General features: G+C 39.1%; 1 protein-coding gene across 1 annotated transcript in view; it reads left to right on the top strand.

The window, feature by feature from the left end:
* Positions 1-19,185, top strand: part of PREX2 (phosphatidylinositol-3,4,5-trisphosphate dependent Rac exchange factor 2) — a 309,933-nt gene that overhangs the window by 183,902 nt on the left and 106,846 nt on the right. Inside the window, exons 24-30 of the mRNA XM_040487649.1 lie at positions 3,986-4,205; positions 4,749-4,956; positions 12,019-12,198; positions 14,517-14,611; positions 15,394-15,476; positions 16,452-16,542; positions 17,188-17,316. Coding sequence (XP_040343583.1) covers positions 3,986-4,205; positions 4,749-4,956; positions 12,019-12,198; positions 14,517-14,611; positions 15,394-15,476; positions 16,452-16,542; positions 17,188-17,316 — 1,006 coding nt within the window. The remainder of the gene's footprint in view (positions 1-3,985; positions 4,206-4,748; positions 4,957-12,018; positions 12,199-14,516; positions 14,612-15,393; positions 15,477-16,451; positions 16,543-17,187; positions 17,317-19,185) is intronic.

Here is a 19,185-nt window from a genome sequence, read left to right as displayed (position 1 = left end):
GTCTTGCCGTCTGACCTCTCCATTTGAGTCTAACAGATACCTCAGACTTCACATGTCCAGAATACAGTCCTGGTCCTGCCCCTCCAGTTTGTCATATTTGCTGTTTTCTCCACCTCAGAATGAGACCCATCCTCCCGCATTGCTCAGTCTTAAAACCTCGCATACATTCTTTACTCCTCGTTCTCACATACCATTCTCTTGGCTCTACCGTCACCACATGCAGCCTTTTCTCACCGCTGTGATTGCTGACAGCCTAGGGTGAGCCAATGTTGACTCTCCCAAGAGTGGTCTTCCTGCTTCCACCCTTGCCCACTGACGGTGTGTTTGTTCTGAGGGGCTGTGGATCTCAATCACAGTAAGAACTAAATCTTTCCAAAGGCCTGTGAGCTCCTGTTTGAGCTGTGCCCTCCTTCTACCAGTGATCTCCCCATTCCTGTCTGTCAACTTTCCCTTCCCCTTTCACTGTGTGCTTTGACCACACCAGTCTTCCTGAGATGGAACACACTTTCCTTGGGGCTTCTGCATTGAATGTTCACCCTGCCAGGCAGCCTTCTCTTCCTAATACCCACATTCCTAACTTCCTTCCTTCAAAATTTTGCTTAAATGCCAGATTCTCACTGAGGCCTGCCCTGACCACCCAGATTACAATTGGCAGGGCATTCTTCACCTCACCTCTGAAATTCCCAACCCTCTTTCCCAGCTCCATTTTGTTTTCAGCTATACTTATCATGTTCTATAATGGTGTAATTGACTTGTTATGTTTATTGTTGGCCTCTCCCTTCACTAGAACATAACCTCCCAGAAGGCAGAAATCTGTTTCATTCACTGATGTTTCCCAACTTGCCTAGAATGGAGCCTGATTTAGAAAGTCCTCGATGTGTAATTGTTGGATGGATGAATAAAGGTGGGGATAAGTGGGCTACGCTATCCATGAGAGGCCTAAAATGCTGTCCATCCCAGCTCACCTTCCCCTAAACCCTGTACATTTCTTTATTGCAAAATTGCAATTTTTGTTTATGGAAAATAGCGCTTTTTTTTTTTGTCTTTCCTTGTGCACTTCTCCAAAGCAGATTAACGAGTTCAGTGTTCTTTTTGATGTTTCCAAACAAGACGCCAGGTTCATGTTGGCAGGGCCACTTACCACCGTGTGGCCAGGCTAGAACACATTCCCGTGTGTGTTCTACAGTCACAGGAACTGTGCCTTCCTCACTTTAGGTGTGTTACAGGAAGGTGTCACGATTAAATATTAGGGCATGCCCTCTAGGAGTACATTTTTGATGTATTTAGCACATTTCTAGGACCCATGACTGTGGGGTGCCTCCTGCACCTCCCCCTTGCCTAGGGACACCCTTGGATGGAAGACAGCACTGCTTTCATAAGCCTCTTTCTTCTCTGAGAGAGCCCTTAAGCAAAGAAGTTTCCTCTCTGACACTCTTTGAAAGAGTTCCAGCCATTTGGGCATGGTTGCACACCCCTCCTGAGTGTATGGGGAGAAGAAACAGACTGTGTCCATGGGTGTTTGTACTGCGGTGCATGTTGCAAAGTTACAGGAAACTGGTTGCACTAGAAAGGCAGCATTCCCCCTTGTCTACCTGATTGCTCTAGTAACACCACAGCCCATCGCTCTGTTCACTTACTTCCTAGCACTTACCAAATTTCTAATTGTCCTGGCTATCATATTTATTATATAATTGTTATAGATGCATATAGTTGTACATATATTTATACATGTACATTACATATACTTGTAATAATATGTTACATATAAGAATATTATATTATTTTCACCTGTGTCCCCTACTAGACCATGAACTCCATGAGGGCAAGGGCTGTGTCTCCAGCATTTAGTGCGAGTCTGGAATAGATGCTTCTCTTTATATTTTTCAATAAGTAGGTAAAAGGTTAGAGTGAAAGAAGGCAAAAGAAGCATATCTATCTATTATGGTCGATGCTGTGCCACGATAAAATTGATTTCTGTGCCTTTGTGTGTACTGTGGGGCCTTATCCCGCGACTGCAACAGAAAAGACCTTCTCACTCCAAGTTTGCGTCTTTCCCAATTTGAGGTCTTTCCCAGATAAGTCTTCAGGTCACAGTTTTTTATTAGTAAAGTGAGGGGATAGAACATTAATTCTCTAAATTACTTCCACTCTTTTAGTGGTTAGGATATTATCACTATACCATTATTATCAAATTTGTTACTAATTTTGTTGGCAGTTTTCTGCATTTCAGTCCACTTCCATTTTAATTGCTACTGTGTGCTTATACTTTGCTGAGCTACATAGCTTCAGATGTGATTGGAAAGCACAGTTTAATATGCAGATAAAATAGTTCATATTCTGATGATGAGCTTGTAAGTTGTGATTTTTGGTATTATGTCTTTATTTTTTAATTTAACCTAGAAAAGTTGCATGGTAACCAGTGTTAGTCTTAATTTTTAATCTTTCAGTGCCCAAATTACTACTCACTAGTAGTATAAATAAATAGGATCTGCTTATTGTTTTCAAGCAAGAAGAGAGCACAGAGATTATTTTATCCATATTCTTTATTTTACTAGGAATGGTAAAAGGACAGTGACTTGCCCACCATCACATAAGTTATAAATAACCTAAGTGTAACTAAAACATACATAACCGGTGGCTTTCGGTCCTTTGATTTTGAAAGTATAATCCATTTCAAGTCCATGAGGTGCACAAGACAGACATAGGTATAACCCTCATAGAATTTACCACCCACTGAGATAGAGATAAGAAGATTATTCATAATTGTAAGGAGGGTTAGAATGTGCTATAACCTAGCCAAGGAAGTTGGACCTAGATGAAGGCTCATGGTAGGCCTGCTGATTTCATAGAACTTGAAAATGCATAGAAGTAAGTTTGGCAATGAAGGAAGAAGAACACTCTGGGCACAGCACTCCGAACAGTCTGTACAAAGACCTAGAATGAGTAGATGGTATGTAAGAAGGCCTGGGTGAAGGCAACAAGGAGCCCAGGGAGCAAGGGGAGGAGAGCTTGAGATGATAACCTAGGTGCAGATCAGACTTTGGGTGGCTGTATAGACCATGGCAAGAATTAGATGGATTTGAATTACAAGGTTCGAAGTTATGGAGTGGCAGTTCTTGGAGGTCATGCAGATCCCTTGAGTGTCACTTTATTCAGTGGCATAAAAGCAGAGTCCACACCAGTCTTCAGGCTGATCCTGACCCAGGTGCTCAGCAGTTCTTAGCAGGAGATATGGGAAGTATAGTTGTTTCTGCCTGTTGTCCCGACCTTCTGGGTCAACACCACCACACCTGCTGTCTCACCTGTTCTGAGACTCAGGTTTGGACTGGCTTTCTGACAATGTTTGGAATAATCCACTCTTCACCTGACAGCTGTCCTCTTCTGCCGCTTTGCCTCACTTTAAATTTTGTGTTCCTATCTGCATATCCTTGGATTCCAATATGATTTCTCTGTCAGATTCTCAGCTGCTAGCAGTCTGTGGATCTGACTCCTAGTAAGTGGGATTGGTCACTTAAAATTCATTTCTTTTAGGGGCACCTGGGTGGCTCAGTCAGTGAAGCTTCTGACTCTTGGTTTCAGCTCAGGTCATGATCTCACAGTTTCATGAGTTTGAGCCCCACATTGGGCTCTGTGTTGATGGTGTGGAGCCTGCTTGGGATTCTCTCTCTGCCCCTTCCCTGCTCACACTGTCTCTGTCTCTCTCTAAATAAATAAATAAACTTAAAAAAAAAAAAACTCTCCTAGCATCTAACTTGTAATCAGAGTTTCAAAAGAATCCTATGCATTTGTTGCCAATATTGCTTTGCTTTATTATGAATGTGCGGGTTTTAAAATAATGACTTCGTTTCCAACAACGTAAAATTTGTTTCACTTATTCCACTTGACATGATTTAATTTTTTAATATTTTGTTACATATGATGGAAGTGAAGTGTTTGCGTTGTTGCTGTGTGTTCAACTGCTTTTTATTTATTCTTTAATTTACAGTTTTCACGGGTACTGAAGAATAGAGCCTGGCCCACCTTTAAACAGGCCAAATCTAAAATTTCCCCATTACACAGCAGTGATTTCTGCCCTACCAACTGCCATGTCAACATAATGGAAGTTTCCTATCCCAAAACATCAACCTCTCTGGGGAGTGCATTTGGTGTTCAGCTGGATAGTAGGAAGCATAATTCTCTTGATAAAGAAAATAAATCTGAGCAAGGTATGTTAGCTTTTGAGATTTTCTTAAATCATGAAAAGTACTTTAGGCAATTATTAACTATTCCAGCATCCCTGAAATATGATAGATTCCTCTGTGTGCAAACAAGTCTGAATTTTATAAAGACAGGAATCCTCCCTATTTTCATTTGGATAATTGTACATAAGCATTTATCAAATGAAAATGGAGTTATTCATTTTTATTATTTTTTCTCTAAGAAGAGTGGTTGTTCTTGCCTTCCTCACATGTATGATAGACACAGCTTATCCTGCTGTGAAAACGACGAGTCTGAAGTGGCCCCATAACTGTGAGAAAAATACAGGAGGAGCTGCTTCAGCCCAGGGCCACTCCACACCATCACAATGGGGTATGAGATCGAATCATATTTTAATCACAACTCCCAGAAGCTTTAATTCCTGAATTAAATTCACCATCGGATTGGCATTTTATTTTATGTTAGCTTGGGTGTCTAGAATGAATTGCATTGGATCGTTACTGTAAGTCAAAGGTCATAAATATTGTTCTGCAATAATGTTAACTCCTCAGGGAAACTGAGCCCTATGGTGTACATTCAACACACAATCACAACAATGGCAGCCCCTTCAGGTCTGTCTCTGGGACAGCAGGATGGACATGGGCTCCGATATTTGTTAAAAGAGGAAGACCTAGAAACTCAAGATATTTATCAGAAACTGTTGGGCAAACTTCAGACTGCACTGAAAGAGGTGGAGATGTGTGTTTGTCAAATTGATGAGTAAGTATTTTATTTACTGTACTTTTAACTGTGCCTAATAAAATAGCTATAGAAAATGTGACTTTTTTGAACACCCATCATTCTCTTTCATTTTTAGAAATATACGAGTGTGTGTATGTATGTGTGTATGTGTAAATCACATAGATCCTCTTTATTCCAATACCTTAAAAATGATATAACATGATAAATATATAGATATATATTTTAAGGAAGCATTTAATACCAGAGAAGAGATGAACAAAATTCTGTCTTCTAGAAGACACTAAATAAATCTCAATGTGCAAATAGTAAATTGAAAAATATGATTGAAAGAGTACCAACTAGGTATAGGGATCTCCTTGTATGCTTTATGGAACGGAACACGGTATTTGATATATGTATGCACTCAATGATGTGTATGGAAAAATATAAAATATAACATCTTTAACATGCCTGTTAAATAAGTAAATGCAAAATTATGTATCCATAGGACCAATGACCAGCAACCTTTTTTTTTTTTTTTCCTTCTGATTGAATTAATGGTTTACTAAGCACTAACTCAAATAGCTATGCCGGTCATTGGAAATTTTTACCAAGAACTGAGAAACAGAGGTAGTTAATTAAAACTTTTCCAGGGGTGCTTGGGTGGCTCAATCGGTTAAGTGTCCAACTTCAGCTCAGGTCATGATCTTGCAGTTGGTGAGTTCCAGCCCTGTGTCAGACTCTGTGCTGACAGCTGAGAGACTGGAGCCTGCTTTGGATTCTCTGTCTCCCTCTCTCTTTGCCCCTCCCTCCCTCACGCTCTCTCTCTCAAAAAATAAATAAACATTAAAAAAGTTAAAAAAAAAAACTTTTCCAAAGAGGTCAACTCCGATTCTTATTTTAAAATTTGATGGTTGGACAATTGCCTCAACTCTGTGGGATGGTTTGCCACATCTCGCTGTGTGATGATGCTTCACAGGTAGTCAAGACAACTCTGTATGGTCAAAACGACATGGGCTTTGTGATAGCTTGGTTAGTCATGTGTTAAACAGGATGAAGAATAATAACACATTACAAGTTTGTGATGAAAATTATAAAAGTTAATACAAAAAGTCATCAGGCAGTGCTTAACATCATACTTGCTCATCTTTCAAGGAGTTGAAATTGCTGAGTATATCTGAAGTTGGTAGAATTCTGAAAGTGGTCTAGACACATTATCCCCTTCTTATTGTACTCTCTTTATAAGGTTATAGATTGAGATTGCTATTGGGTGTGTATTGTTTAATCTCCACACACATTATCCCACACTTCCTTGGATAATTCAGTTTTGACACAAAATATTTAGAACTTATTCTAAGCCTTTTTTTTTGGTCATTGGACATTATACTGATACAATCTTAATTGACATGATCTCTTATATCTTTGAAATTTAGAGATAAGGATCACCATATGAGATGCATCATATTTCTAAGGTTATCTTTAGATAGTTACTATTTACTATGCTGCTTTGTTCTGACATTTTTACGAGTTAATTTAGACTGGAAATCCTGCCTTCTTGTGTCTAATACACTAGTTTTCAAAACTACGTATAGCATTGGTGTATTATATTGTGACTGTCCCATTTACAGATGAATTAAATAGTTTGGGGTTGCTAAGAGAATGGGTGGTTATTTTTAGGGAATGGTATCATACTTTGGATTGTGTGAGAATCACTCATGTGACACATAAGTTAATATCTTAGGGCATTGTATTTTGTTTTATTTAATAAATGGAATTTTATTATATGATATGTCGTATTTTAGAAACCAGTTTTTCCCCCTTAAAGTATTTAGGAAGTGCACAGAGTAAGAATCTTTGTTAATAAAGCAATAAATTGTGGCACTGAATCACGAATCCTAGCTCTCAGAGGGATTTTAGGAGAACATCTGGAGCGATCCCATACTGCCAGTTAGTCCAAGAGTGATTATTCCTGCTTTTCAGATGAGTCCTTTACCAATGGCAGGAGTATTGATGTGCCTACGCGGACACTACCTTGGAGAAGAGGCCTCTAATGCATTGACTACTCAGCACTTCCTGGCAGTTGTCCAGACTTCATCTGTCTTTGTTAATTTACTGACTTTTTTTTTTTTAACTTTAGCTAATGTAGATACATTTTTAAGAAAGTGGTTAGAGCCAAAGGGTTCCCTTTACCTGGCTTAAAATGCTTTATATTTAAAGCACTCATTGAAGAAAGAAGTTAGGCTATTTTTATTAGCCAAAACTACTGAAAATAATTACCTATTTTTACTGTTTTTCTTAAGATTTTCCCACTCTAAAACCCTTTACCTTACTGTGCGTGTTTATTAGGAAAATGACATGAAATGAGTAAGTGATTTGAGAAACTTCCCTGGTCTTCTCTGTGTGCACCATATAATTTAATTCTAAATATAAATATGTTCCATGTAATTCAATGTGCAGCATAATCATTTTAAAACAGTGCAGTTGTCCAAACTGCCTGGAGTCCCTGTTGCCCCATTCAGAGATACTGCAGTGCAGTCGAGCTTGACAAATTATTTGAAAAGCTAGTTACCCAACAATTTTCTCACCATGTAGTAATTATTCTTGGTCAGACAGAGATGCCTCTGCAGAGTGGAGAAGCAGATCTCTGATACTTTGCCAAGTTTTAAGAGGAATTGCCTCATAACACCTCATTGCTGGCCTTTCTGGAAATCATTCATTCCTGTGAAAGGGCCTGGTACTGAGCTTGTCTGCTTCCCCTGCCACTTGGGAACCCTTCTAGAAATAAAATTTTCTTCAACGCATAGACATCCCACTAAATGTTCCTACTTCAGTCAGATCCAGAGATGGAACTAGAGACATATTTGTTGTCTATAAACATGAAATAAGGTGACGTTATGAACTTATTCAAAATTCTGTGATTCTTGTCTCATTGAAACTAAATACTTTGGCCATTGCATGGGCTATTTTCTGACTAACGACACGTAGGTATGAGACCTAAGTAAAGGATAATCTGCGGATAATCCAAACCATCGTCGGGACTTTAAGATGCAGGGTTTGTGTATTCTGTCAGGGAAGGAACGAATAAAGAGCACTGAGGGCTAGTGAAGATAGGAAAGCTGAGAACAGACTGCATTTTACAGGTGCAAATGCCCCAGACTGAATGATCAACAAATGGCATTGTGGGACCCTTAATGAGCTGGGCTTGCAGGTAGGCATGGTAGGGCCGACAGTGGAATTATCTTTGAGGTTTTCCCAAGCATTTTGCTCTTAAATGTATGAAAAGAGGGCATAGCTTCATGAACTCTAACGTGTATTGTAGGGGCTTAGGTGCCAGGCACAGTTGTATTAGTATACACACTGTTTGATTTTATTCCCGCAGTCCCTCTGTAATGTGGGTTATGAAACTCAGGGACATATCACATTAAATCTCTAACTTCAGTATGTTTCCAAAACTGAATTCGAGATTTCCTGGTACTAAACCTACATTGACTCCTTCCACATGAGAGTCTTCCCTCTTCTCAGTCAGGTATTCCCCACGTCTGCAGTTCTGCAAGCCAGAATCTGGGTATTACCTTTGATTCTTCTCTTTCCTCCCGCTTCGCCTGCAGTACCTTGTCAAGTTCAGTCAGTTATACCTCAGAATGTATCCGCTCCATCACCTTAGACTGGGTCACCATTGTCTCCTCACTAGTGTCCACTGTGGGAGTTTCCAGCTATGTCCCTCTCATGCATTCTACGTTCAGCAGATGCCAGAAGGATCTATAAACGTAAATCATGCCAGTTCCTTGCTTAAAACCGTTTAATCGCATTGCAATGCCATTAACATAATATCAACTACATCACTGTGGCCTGTGTAGCCCTCCACAGCCTGCCCCTGTCAGCCTGTCCAAACCCATTTCCCCGAGTTCCAGCTGCTCTAGCCTTTTTCTGATCCTGGAACATGACAAACCCCTGCCTGGTTAGCACTGCTCCTGAGGTCTGCAGCTAGCCTTCTAGGCACTCAAGTGTCAGGCTAAAGGCCGATCTATGGAGATCAGCTTCCCCAGTATAAAGTAGATACTCCTGTATCCCAGTCACATATGTCATTCTTCCAGATACCTGCCTTTCTACACAACTGTTTTTTTTCTAATGCTAACAAAACTCTAAAGCCCCACGGACTTAAAGCAAGAGGCTTTCTCTCCATGCTCATCTGGGTCACAGGGTTTCCACTCCACGTTGACCTCACTCAGAGTTCAGACTGACAGAGCCCCCATCAGTAGGAGTGACTCTGTCACACCAGCCAGAGGGAATGAGGTAGGCTGCACACTGGCTTAAAGACCGGCACCTAAAAGGGACTCCTGGCACCTCCACTTAACACCATACTGGTGGAAACAAGTTACGTGGTCGTTCTTACCATCATAGGGTAGGGGAGGCCACCCAGTCATGTGTCCAGGAGGACACATGACCCCCTTCCTCCCTCCAGCATGTATAAATGATATGCAGGGAGGGGATGTGCTTCTTAATTTGCACAGTATATGTATATAAGAGTGTGTCTTACTCACCCCGTCTCTAAAATGAGGATCATCATCATCATCATAGTAATACCTACTTCATAAAGGAGTTTTAGGATTGAATGAATTTAATACCTATTAAGTACTTAGCATGGTGACTGGCATAAGAGCTCAACGAATGTTAGGTCTGATGAAAATGATAAAGATGATGATATTTAAGTCTCGGTTTAACAGAAAAACACACAGGTTGATGCCAGATAGTATATACAAAAATCTTTATTCATCAAGGGTGTGAGAAGGAGATTGGCCTGCTTGAGACTTTAACTTAGAATTAATGGACCTGTACTAGGTAGCTTAATATTGTATATGAGCAAAAGCAAACTATTTCCATATGCACAAATATTAAAGCTTTATGCGTTATTAGTTTAAGGATCTAGAAATTTTATGCAAAGACGTGGTGTCAGAAACACAGGTTTTCTGTCATTTGTTTGTTAGCCTCACATTTGTTCCCACAGGGTCAGTGCAGGCATCATTGCAGCTGTTTAAAATGAAGAGCAAATATGTGGATATAATTCATATGACTTTGAAAAAAAATGAGTATGCTCTGCCCCATGACTTTTAATTTAAAAGCTACATAAAGCACAGAGTACTCCTTGCAAAATGAGAACTCCTGCATCTCCTTCCTCTTTAGTATTCAGAGTTCATCTGTCTGTGCAGTATAGGCTTTGGGTAATTGGAGTTAATCTAATGTTTTAAGCTTTTGGGTAGAAGGAGTGAATAAATACACATCTGTCTTCCAAGACATAAAAGTATCTTTGCAAATAAGAAAACTCTGTTTAAAATAATTTATAGCTTCACAGTGCCTACATTGAGCAATGTAACCCAGCCCCCTGATTTTCACTGGTATCTAAAACCTATAAAATGCCAAAATATTATTCAAATGTCATATCCCAGTGAGACCTTCCCTGACTACACTATTTAAAGTTGCAGCTCCAGCTTCTTCCCCATCTTTATTTTCCTTCTTGACATTTGTCACCATGCGATACACTATATAGTTTACTTGTTTATAGTTGGTTTCTTCCCAGTAGAACCCAAGCTCCAGGAGGACAGGGGCTTTGTTTTGTAAACTGCTGTATGGACAGCATCAATAACAATGCATGGTACAATAGATAACGTCTAATTAAGTAATTAGCGAATTCTCTTAAATATTTACTCAGTGCATGGCACTGTGGGTTATCCATGGAAAGTATAAGACATTCTCATAGTCTTGAAAGAAAACAGCCATGACCTTGCTATGGAAAGATGAGCGTGAAGATCTGTACATTTGTGCTGTTGATTAGAACAGAATGCCATCACTACTTGGCGAGAAGATGATTGTTGGCTGCAGAAGCCATGCAGGAGCCCTTTCATAAGATATGGTTCACTTCGTTTTGCAAGTTTTACAGCATTTTGTTTGATAACAGATTGATTCCATGTTTTCATAATTTTGAGTGAGTACTAACAGAAACTTTTTACAGGCAAACATTCAAGTCTGGAGTGATGGAATCCGTGCTACTCAAAGTGTACATCAAGTATGATGCCAGTTCAGAATCTGGCATCTCCCACTTGGCTCAAGGTTGTGTTGTTAGTCTTGAGCCAAGTGGGAGAACTTTTCATTTGGGTAGATTCGTGATGCATCATCATGACTAGAGTGTGGATGATATGGGGTAGCCCCTGCTGCCTCCTATCCTTATATTGTGTGTGACTCTGTTTAATGTCTTATGACACTATCACTTGTATAAGCAGTGAGAAAGGATTGACCACACGATATTCTCTCTGTCGAAAGAGAGAAAGCCTGGGAGAAGCCCAAGGCAGGGGTAGATGGATAGATGGGTTTTTCATAGCTGAGGGAAAGCCGGTGAGGATATTTAAGCACATTTAGTGTTTATTTTAATATTTGGGTAGCACTGTAAAGTTTTCCAGGCATTTTCAGGTGGCAGTGATAGTGGTGATAATGGCTAGGGGAGAGAGGTGACACGCATTATGTACAGGAACATATTCTCATTTCATTTGGGCGAGTTCTTATTTTCCCCATATTGTGGATGTCAGAACTATCCTAGTTTTTCTGTGGTAACAAAACTAATGAGTGGCAGAACTGGGATTTGAACACAGTTTTCTAGTCTAAATTGTGTGCTATTTCCATTATTCTGAGAAGAAAAAGTGAACTTCGTATGGACTTTAAAAAAATATATATCTATTTGAGAGAGAGAGAGAGAGAGAGAAAGAGAGAGAGAGACGGAACGTGCACTTGCACACATGCACAGGGAAGGGCAGGGAAGTTGGGAGAGCGAATCCTAAGCAGCCTTCATGCTGTCAGTATGGGCCCCATGTGGGGCTCAGTCTCACAAACTGAGATCATGACCTGAGCTGAAATCAAGAATCAGACACTTAACCGACTGAGCCACCCAGGCACCCCATGTGATCATTTTTTTTATGCAATCAAATACTTATTTTATGTGAAACAAACAGCTTAGAAGTATTTATAAGCCTATCATATTCAACAAGTAAGGAGGTTATCCGTAGCAGCCTGTTTGAAAACATGCACTTATTTTTTTTTAATATCACATTGCAGCCTTCTGTCTTCCATAACATATTCTCCTAAATTAGAACGTAAGACATCAGAGTGCACAGGACCAACAGACAGTGACAACGAGAAGGGAGAAAGAAATAGCAAACGAGTCTGTTTTAATATGGCGGGAGATGAGCAGGAAGATTCAGGTCATGACACCATCAGCAACAGAGACTCTTACAGGTAATTCATTAATTCCTTGAACTCATCTCATCAACACGGTCAAATATGATTCCGTATTTTCCACAAAGATCTTGAAAAAACTTTTTGTCGTTTTTATTTATTACCCTCACAAAATAACTGCTGGCTGTTACCCACCCCAGAGAAGCATAGGGATTCCACGTAATCTTTCAATTATTCGTTTTTCATAATCTTAGTAATTTGGAAAAAGCATTTTTTTTTCTCCAGCTCTGTGGACCTAACTTGGGGGACTCGTTTTGTTACAGAGTATGTAATATGTATAACAAATAAGCCAATTGAGCCTATGTTAACTTTTTTTTCCAAATATCTGTTTCTGATTATTGGATTATTGGATAGTGAAAAGGAGTTCTTCTTGTTGTATTTCTCCCCTTGCCTGTTATATTCTACATTCCAAGCTAATTGGACTAATTTCACCTGCTCACCTCCATGACCAGCTTTGTGTATTTTTTCCTTCCTTGCACGCTTTCTGCATAATCTTGGTAGGTAGGACTGCTGTACCAAAGTACCAAGGCCTGGATGGCTTAAACAGAAGAGGTTTATTTATTTATTATTTGACAGTTCTGGGGCCGGAAGTCTGTGATCAAGGTGTCAGCGGGGCCTTCCCTTCTATGGGGGTCTATGGAGGTCTGTGGAGGAAGGATAAGGTCCAGGCCTCATTCCTTGGCTGTAGATGGCCGTCTTTTCCCTATGTCTTTGTGTGTGTCCACATTTCCCCTTCTTCTAAGGACACCAGTCATACTGGATTAGGGCCCAACTTAATGACCTCATTTTAACTTAATTATGTCTGTGAAAACCCTCCTCCAAATAAGATCATATTCCTGGGTATGGAGTGTTAGACTTCCAGCTGTGAATTTTAGGGAGAGACACAACCAACCTTCCAAAGTCTGTCTTCCTACCAGACTCCAACATGGCTCCTACAGTGAACTTCCTTAACTGGAGTTGCTTATTCTTTCAATCTTTGTGTCACTTGACACCTCACTGACAGCTGTCCTAACCCACCACATGTGCCACATGTGCCGCTTCAGCATCCCCTACCTTACTTGCCTTAACCGAAGACAAAAACTCTTATTTGCTGTTATGTATTATGCAGTGGTTTACAATGAAAAGATACTAAGTAAGTATTACTAAAGCTATTCTCCTCAGAGATGTTTAGCACAAACTAACAGCTAACATTAAAAACATTTTCACCAGACACATGGGGAAACAAGATGGTTTCACATAATTCCCACCACGGCCTGATGTGGCACATTCCCATATTAACTCCATTTTAAGTGTAAGGAAGCTGAGTCCAGATGAGTTATATAATTTGCCTGGGAAACCAGGTGGTCTGGCTCACAGTTTCTCTCTCAGCCAGTGTACTGTCCCAATTTCTACATGAAAAGGATTTTAATGAATATGTAAGAGTTAATTATTCCTAGGGATTTAATAATATAGAACCCAGATTAACCACTTTTACCATTTCATTCACTTTTCGCTTCAAAGGATACCAGTAGGCTGTTTAATAGGAACCTGTGGTGGTTCTCCAGTGGGAAATTACAGATCTGAAAATACTTTCTTACCTCAATTTCTAGTTATCAGATAATTGGAATTACCCTCAAAGTCTCCCTCTAGGCTAAAATAGAAATTTTGAATGTAAATTTAAAGTTAAATAAGTCCTTTTTACCAGTTCTGAGAGGAAAAATATATTTTGCCTCGTGGACTCTTTCCTGAAATCTGTAACGTGTCCATATTCACACACCAACCTTTTAATCACTCTTTCCTGGGACAGTGATTACCGAGCACTTTCCGGGTGTGGCAGCCTGTGCTGAGCTCTGAGGTGGGGACAAGGTGTGTGTCCTCTCTGGGGTTAGCTCAGGGTGCAATTGATGAGTTAGAATTTAAAGCTCCCAGAAAGAGTGGAAAGGCAGAGATCAGGAAACAGGACATTGTCTCTATCAGCAAATTAACTACAGACACATAGCATCAAATAGATTATGAAGAGTTTGAGGTGCAGCTGGACTCCTCGTTTTCTAACTTCCCATTTAAAAAAGTTCATTCAGGAGTAGCTTATGCGGCATAAGACATCTTGAAGTATGACTGCATTGGAGATTTTTTTTTTTCAACGTAAGATAAAACGTGAGTTGAACAAAATTTCTCTTTCTCATAATTTTCTGTTAGACCTATCAGTAAGTAGAACAAAATTTCTCTTTCTCATAATTTTCTGTTAGACCTGTCAGTAAGTAGAACTGTGACGGGATGCGTTTCTCTAGTAAGAGCTGGCAGATGTGCCCCGAAAGTGACATGTGCCTCCTTCTTTCCAGCGACTGCAACAGCAACAGGAACTCTATCGCGTCCTTCACCAGCATTTGCAGCAGCCAGTGCAGCTCGTACCTCCACAGCGACGAGATGGACTCAGGTGCGTCCGGCCGCACTTGGCCACGCTCGGCCTCCGGGGGGTACTTTTAAGGGCTGGAGGCCTTGGATAGGCTTGCGTTTTCACCGTCTGTCAGGCATTCTTGGCTGTCGCTCGTACTGCACTTCAGTCGCACGTGTTCGATAAAGTTAGCGTCGCGGGCCCATGGTAAACAGAGTGAATTAAAAAGAGATGAGAGAAACAAATGCATTCTGACCTGAATGTGTATCTTAAGAAGTTAAGTGGCACTGTGAAGGATGCGAGGGTCCCTGGCAACGGGTTGAGCTAAAATGTTAGGCGTTGATTGTGGGAGGAGGTGGGACGGGCTTTGAAACCGAGGACTTCTGAGACAGTAGATGCTCCTGAACTGGCCTTGGAGGTGGGTGGCGGGGAGACGAATGGCGAGGAAAACACTGAGAGTTAGAAATATCCTGCAAATAGCTTAGTTGGAGTGTGGTGAGAACAAAGACCTGGCGCCCAGTTAGGACACATCTTAATTTTTAAATAGGCAGTTTATTTCAACTATGTAACCGTTAGATAACTGCACCGTTTGAAAGAATCGTTGACATGGGATATACAGTGTTGGTTCCTGTGAGGCACTCTGTTTCCACCTGCATTTCAAAGAGCATTCATCTGATACTCTAACTGCTATTGAGTCTTTTGGGACTCTTATCTGAATATAAGAACTTGATGGAATAAGAGCTCATGTCGAAAGATTATTTTCTTATTTTATTTATATTAAAATATTTTAGCATGTTAAACATAAGATTTATCTTTCTATCCAGGTGATGAGCTTCCCCTCAGTGTTCGCATTTCTCACGATAAACAGGACAAGATACATAGTTGTCTCGAGCATCTTTTCAGCCAGGTATGATTTTTTCTTTTTTTCCACAGGCCAAACTGTCAGGAGTCCCTTCTGTAGACAGAGTAAAAAGAACTTGGAATAAAAATGGAAAGGCCTCAATCTGTTCCTCTGCCCCCTGTACCTCAATTTCCACAATTTAAAATGGGAATAAAGATTCTTCAGCCAACCAACCTAAAGGATTGTTGTGACTATCAAGTATTTTATGGTTCTTGGAAACATTATAGTTATAAACACAGGCATTATTCTTTTAGTATTTTTTATTTATTTTCAGAATTCTTCATGACATTTCTTGCTTAACTTTATTCCTAATTTTAAGGAGCACAAGGTTGTTGTAGTGCTTGTGTTGGTGTTTTGCATTTTTAAAATTTGTTTAAATGGTTATTTATTTGAGAGAGAAGGAGAGAGAGAAAGCAAGGGAGGGGCAGAGTGAGAGAGAATCAATCCCAAGCAGGCTCCATGCTGTCAGCACTAGGCCCAACATGGGGTTCAGTCTCATGAACTGTGAGATCATGACCTGAGCCAAAATCAAGAGTCAGATGCTTAACCAACTGAGCCACCCAGGTGCCCCGGGTGTTTTGCAATTATATATATATATATATATATATATATATATATATATATATATATATATCTCCATAACCAAAATCGATAATGTAGAAGCTTTTACTGCTTTGAGAAGGATTATGATGACTTTTAGGGTTTTTTTTTTAATAACTCTAGAAATCTCTCTTTGTAAAGTAAACATATAAAATATATTTATACTTTATATTAATATATGGTGTGGTAGGAAATATTGCAAGTATTATCTGTGAGTTTATTCCAATATTTTATTCAAAGGTGGATTTTTGCAAGCATCCTGAGATTTCAAAAATAATTGTGGCTCTAAGAAAAAGCTGTTTTACAAGAGTTACTCTTGGAAATGTATACTATATATTATGAGAAATATGTAACTTTCAGAAATCTCTGCTGTTACGATAGGTGGATTCGATTACCAATCTCCTAAAAGGGCAAGCTGTTGTAAGGGCCTTTGAGCAAACCAAGTACCTCACACCAGGGCAAGGACTACAAGGTAAGGTTTAAAAAAATCATTATTAGAAGCAATTGGGAAACAAAAGTGGGAAATAATATAGTCATGAAGCAAAAGCATAGTTTAAGAAGAAAATGGCTGCTCATGCTTCAAAATCTCCTTAATATTAATTCAGTTTGGTTATTTTTGAATATATATATAAATGTCAGTACAGGACCTTTTAGTTTCGTTGAAAGTTTAAAATGTTCACTTCTTATAGGGACTAGAATGAATAGAAATGAGTTAATTGAAGAGACGTTGCACTGCTTTTGCTGAAACCAGCATAAGTGCCTACTTGGTTATAGCCCATTGGTGGGGGAAGGGGTTTCTGGAATGTGTGTTGGCAAACAGAACAGCCAAACAGACCAAGATCTAGAGACACCACTTTCTGACCTCTATTTTGGACATTGAAACCAGAATTTTTAATCTAAACTGTTCCCTTGGTTTAAACATTTGTAAGAAAATAATTATAAGGTTTGACTTTTTTTTTTAGGTTTCACCAATTTTCTCCTGTAATGTAACTAGAGAAATTACCACCATGCTAATAATCCAGGATGGCAGGAATGAAAGAGAATTCTGAAGTTTACTGGTTTATTAACTGTTTGGTAAATGGTTGAAACTTATAAGAGCTTTTCTGTGTTTATTTAGAATTTCAGCAGGAAATGGAACCAAAGCTGAGTTGTCCAAAAAGGTTAAGGCTTCACATCAAGCAAGACCCTTGGAATCTTCCCAGCAGTGTCCGGAATCTTGCTCAGAACATCAGAAAATTTGTTGAAGGTCAGGATGAAAAGCAAAGAACATTGTATAGCATTAGCAATAATCATTTAAACCCCCAAAACTCAGTAGTGCCCTGATTACTTTTTGAAGTATTTCATGTTATGAGGAAAATAAAAGAACTGGAAAGGGTGAGGTAGGAGGAAGGAAAAAGGAATAGAATTACAGAGCCTTATGCTCCAAGGATCTAAACAATGTAGAATGAATCATGAAGAATATTTTCAGTAAATAGAATAAGGGCTCATACTTAAGAAGAAAAGTGGAACATGGAGAGAGTTTCATATTTTATAATATTAAACAATATCAGAAAAATTTCTAAAAGATTCACAAAAGTCATGAAGCTAAGTTTTATGGGAAGTCTAAAAATTTAATTGTGAATCCATGAGAATCAAAATAATAACATAGGTTTTATCACTGGTTTTCAAATTTCCTTTTTGGACGTGTTTGTCCAAGTTTATTGTTATTAGCTACCATGACATTGCTTACTCAACATCCTATAATTGGTACAGCCTACAGTTGAAGATGTAACACTTCAAGATGATTCTAGTGAGTCTCATTTCATGTTGTTTAGGGCTAGAGTATTATGTAGGAAATTCTGAGGGTTTCCAAAATGATTATAGTGAAATAAAATGAAATGAGAAATAGGTTTGATTTTTTTAAATGCCAGATTCAGTGGTTGTCTTCCCAACATTAGACCAGTGGTTGGAAATGTCTGGAGATATTTTTTTTGGTTGTCACGATTGTGAGTGTGCTACTGCATCTAGTGCGTAGAGGCCAGACATGCTTCTAAATGTTGTGTGGTATACAACACTGTCCCTCACAACAAAGAATTATTTGGCCCAAAATGTCAATAGGGCTGAGGTTGAGAAACCTCTAGAGTAAATAAGTATATGCCTGCATTTAAATTTTTATCCCTCAGTCATTTGGATACGGTAAATAGTATTCAGCAGAATAGCAACGTAACCCCAGTCACTACCATTTGTTTTAGGGTGAAGTAGAGAGAGTTGTATACTTTGCCGAAAAAAGAGAGCTCTTAACCAGATAGAGTCTAAGCCTGTGACATAACTCTTGGGCCTCAGTTTCTTCATTTACCAAATGACAGAGATGTGTGTGTGTTCTGGAATTACTAAATTTTCCACCTAGAAATGTACTCAAATATAACATCTTAGATATTGATTACCGATCAGTAGAAGGAAAAGGTTGTATAAATATGGAGAACTCCATATAAATCTCTTGTGATGAAATCTCTTTTGTTTTTGACAGCTGGATTTCTTGACTATATTATTAGTTTATAGCTAAATATAATGGCTACTTGTTACATCATATTTAATGAAAAGTCTGAATTTAAAACCCCCCAAAATAATGAATAGCAAAAATGATAAATATATTTTTTAAAAGCTTCCAGGTTTAAAGGAATTTAAACATACATTTTACTGATAAAAGGTAATTTTTTTTGAGGAATAAATGCCAGTATCATAACACTCATAGAAGTTGTAAATGCACTTGTTCTCATCATCTTTGAGGGTTTTTTCCATCTTATAATTGTTTTTAGACTAAATGCAGTATCAAGAACAGAGAAATCATTAAACCTTTTTTTAATTTTTTTATTTATATATGAAATTTATTGTCAAATTGGTTTCCATACAACACCCAGTGCTCATCCCAAAAGGTGCCCTCCTCAATACCCATCACCCACCCTCTCCTCCCTCCCACCCCCCATCAACCCTCAGTTTGCTCTCAGTTCTCAACAGTCTCTTATGCTTTGGCTCTCTCCCACTCTAACCTCTTTTTTTTTTTTTCCTTCCCCTCCCCCATGGGTTCCTGTTAAGTTTCTCAGGATCCACATAAGAGTGAAACCATATGGTATCTGTC

This window comes from Herpailurus yagouaroundi, unplaced genomic scaffold, assembly GCF_014898765.1.
Source record: "Herpailurus yagouaroundi ecotype Mexico unplaced genomic scaffold, PumYag 165, whole genome shotgun sequence".
Lineage (NCBI taxonomy): Eukaryota > Metazoa > Chordata > Mammalia > Carnivora > Felidae > Herpailurus > Herpailurus yagouaroundi.
The sequence above is the reverse complement of the archived record's forward strand: the minus strand, read 5'-3'. Positions and strand labels throughout refer to the sequence as shown.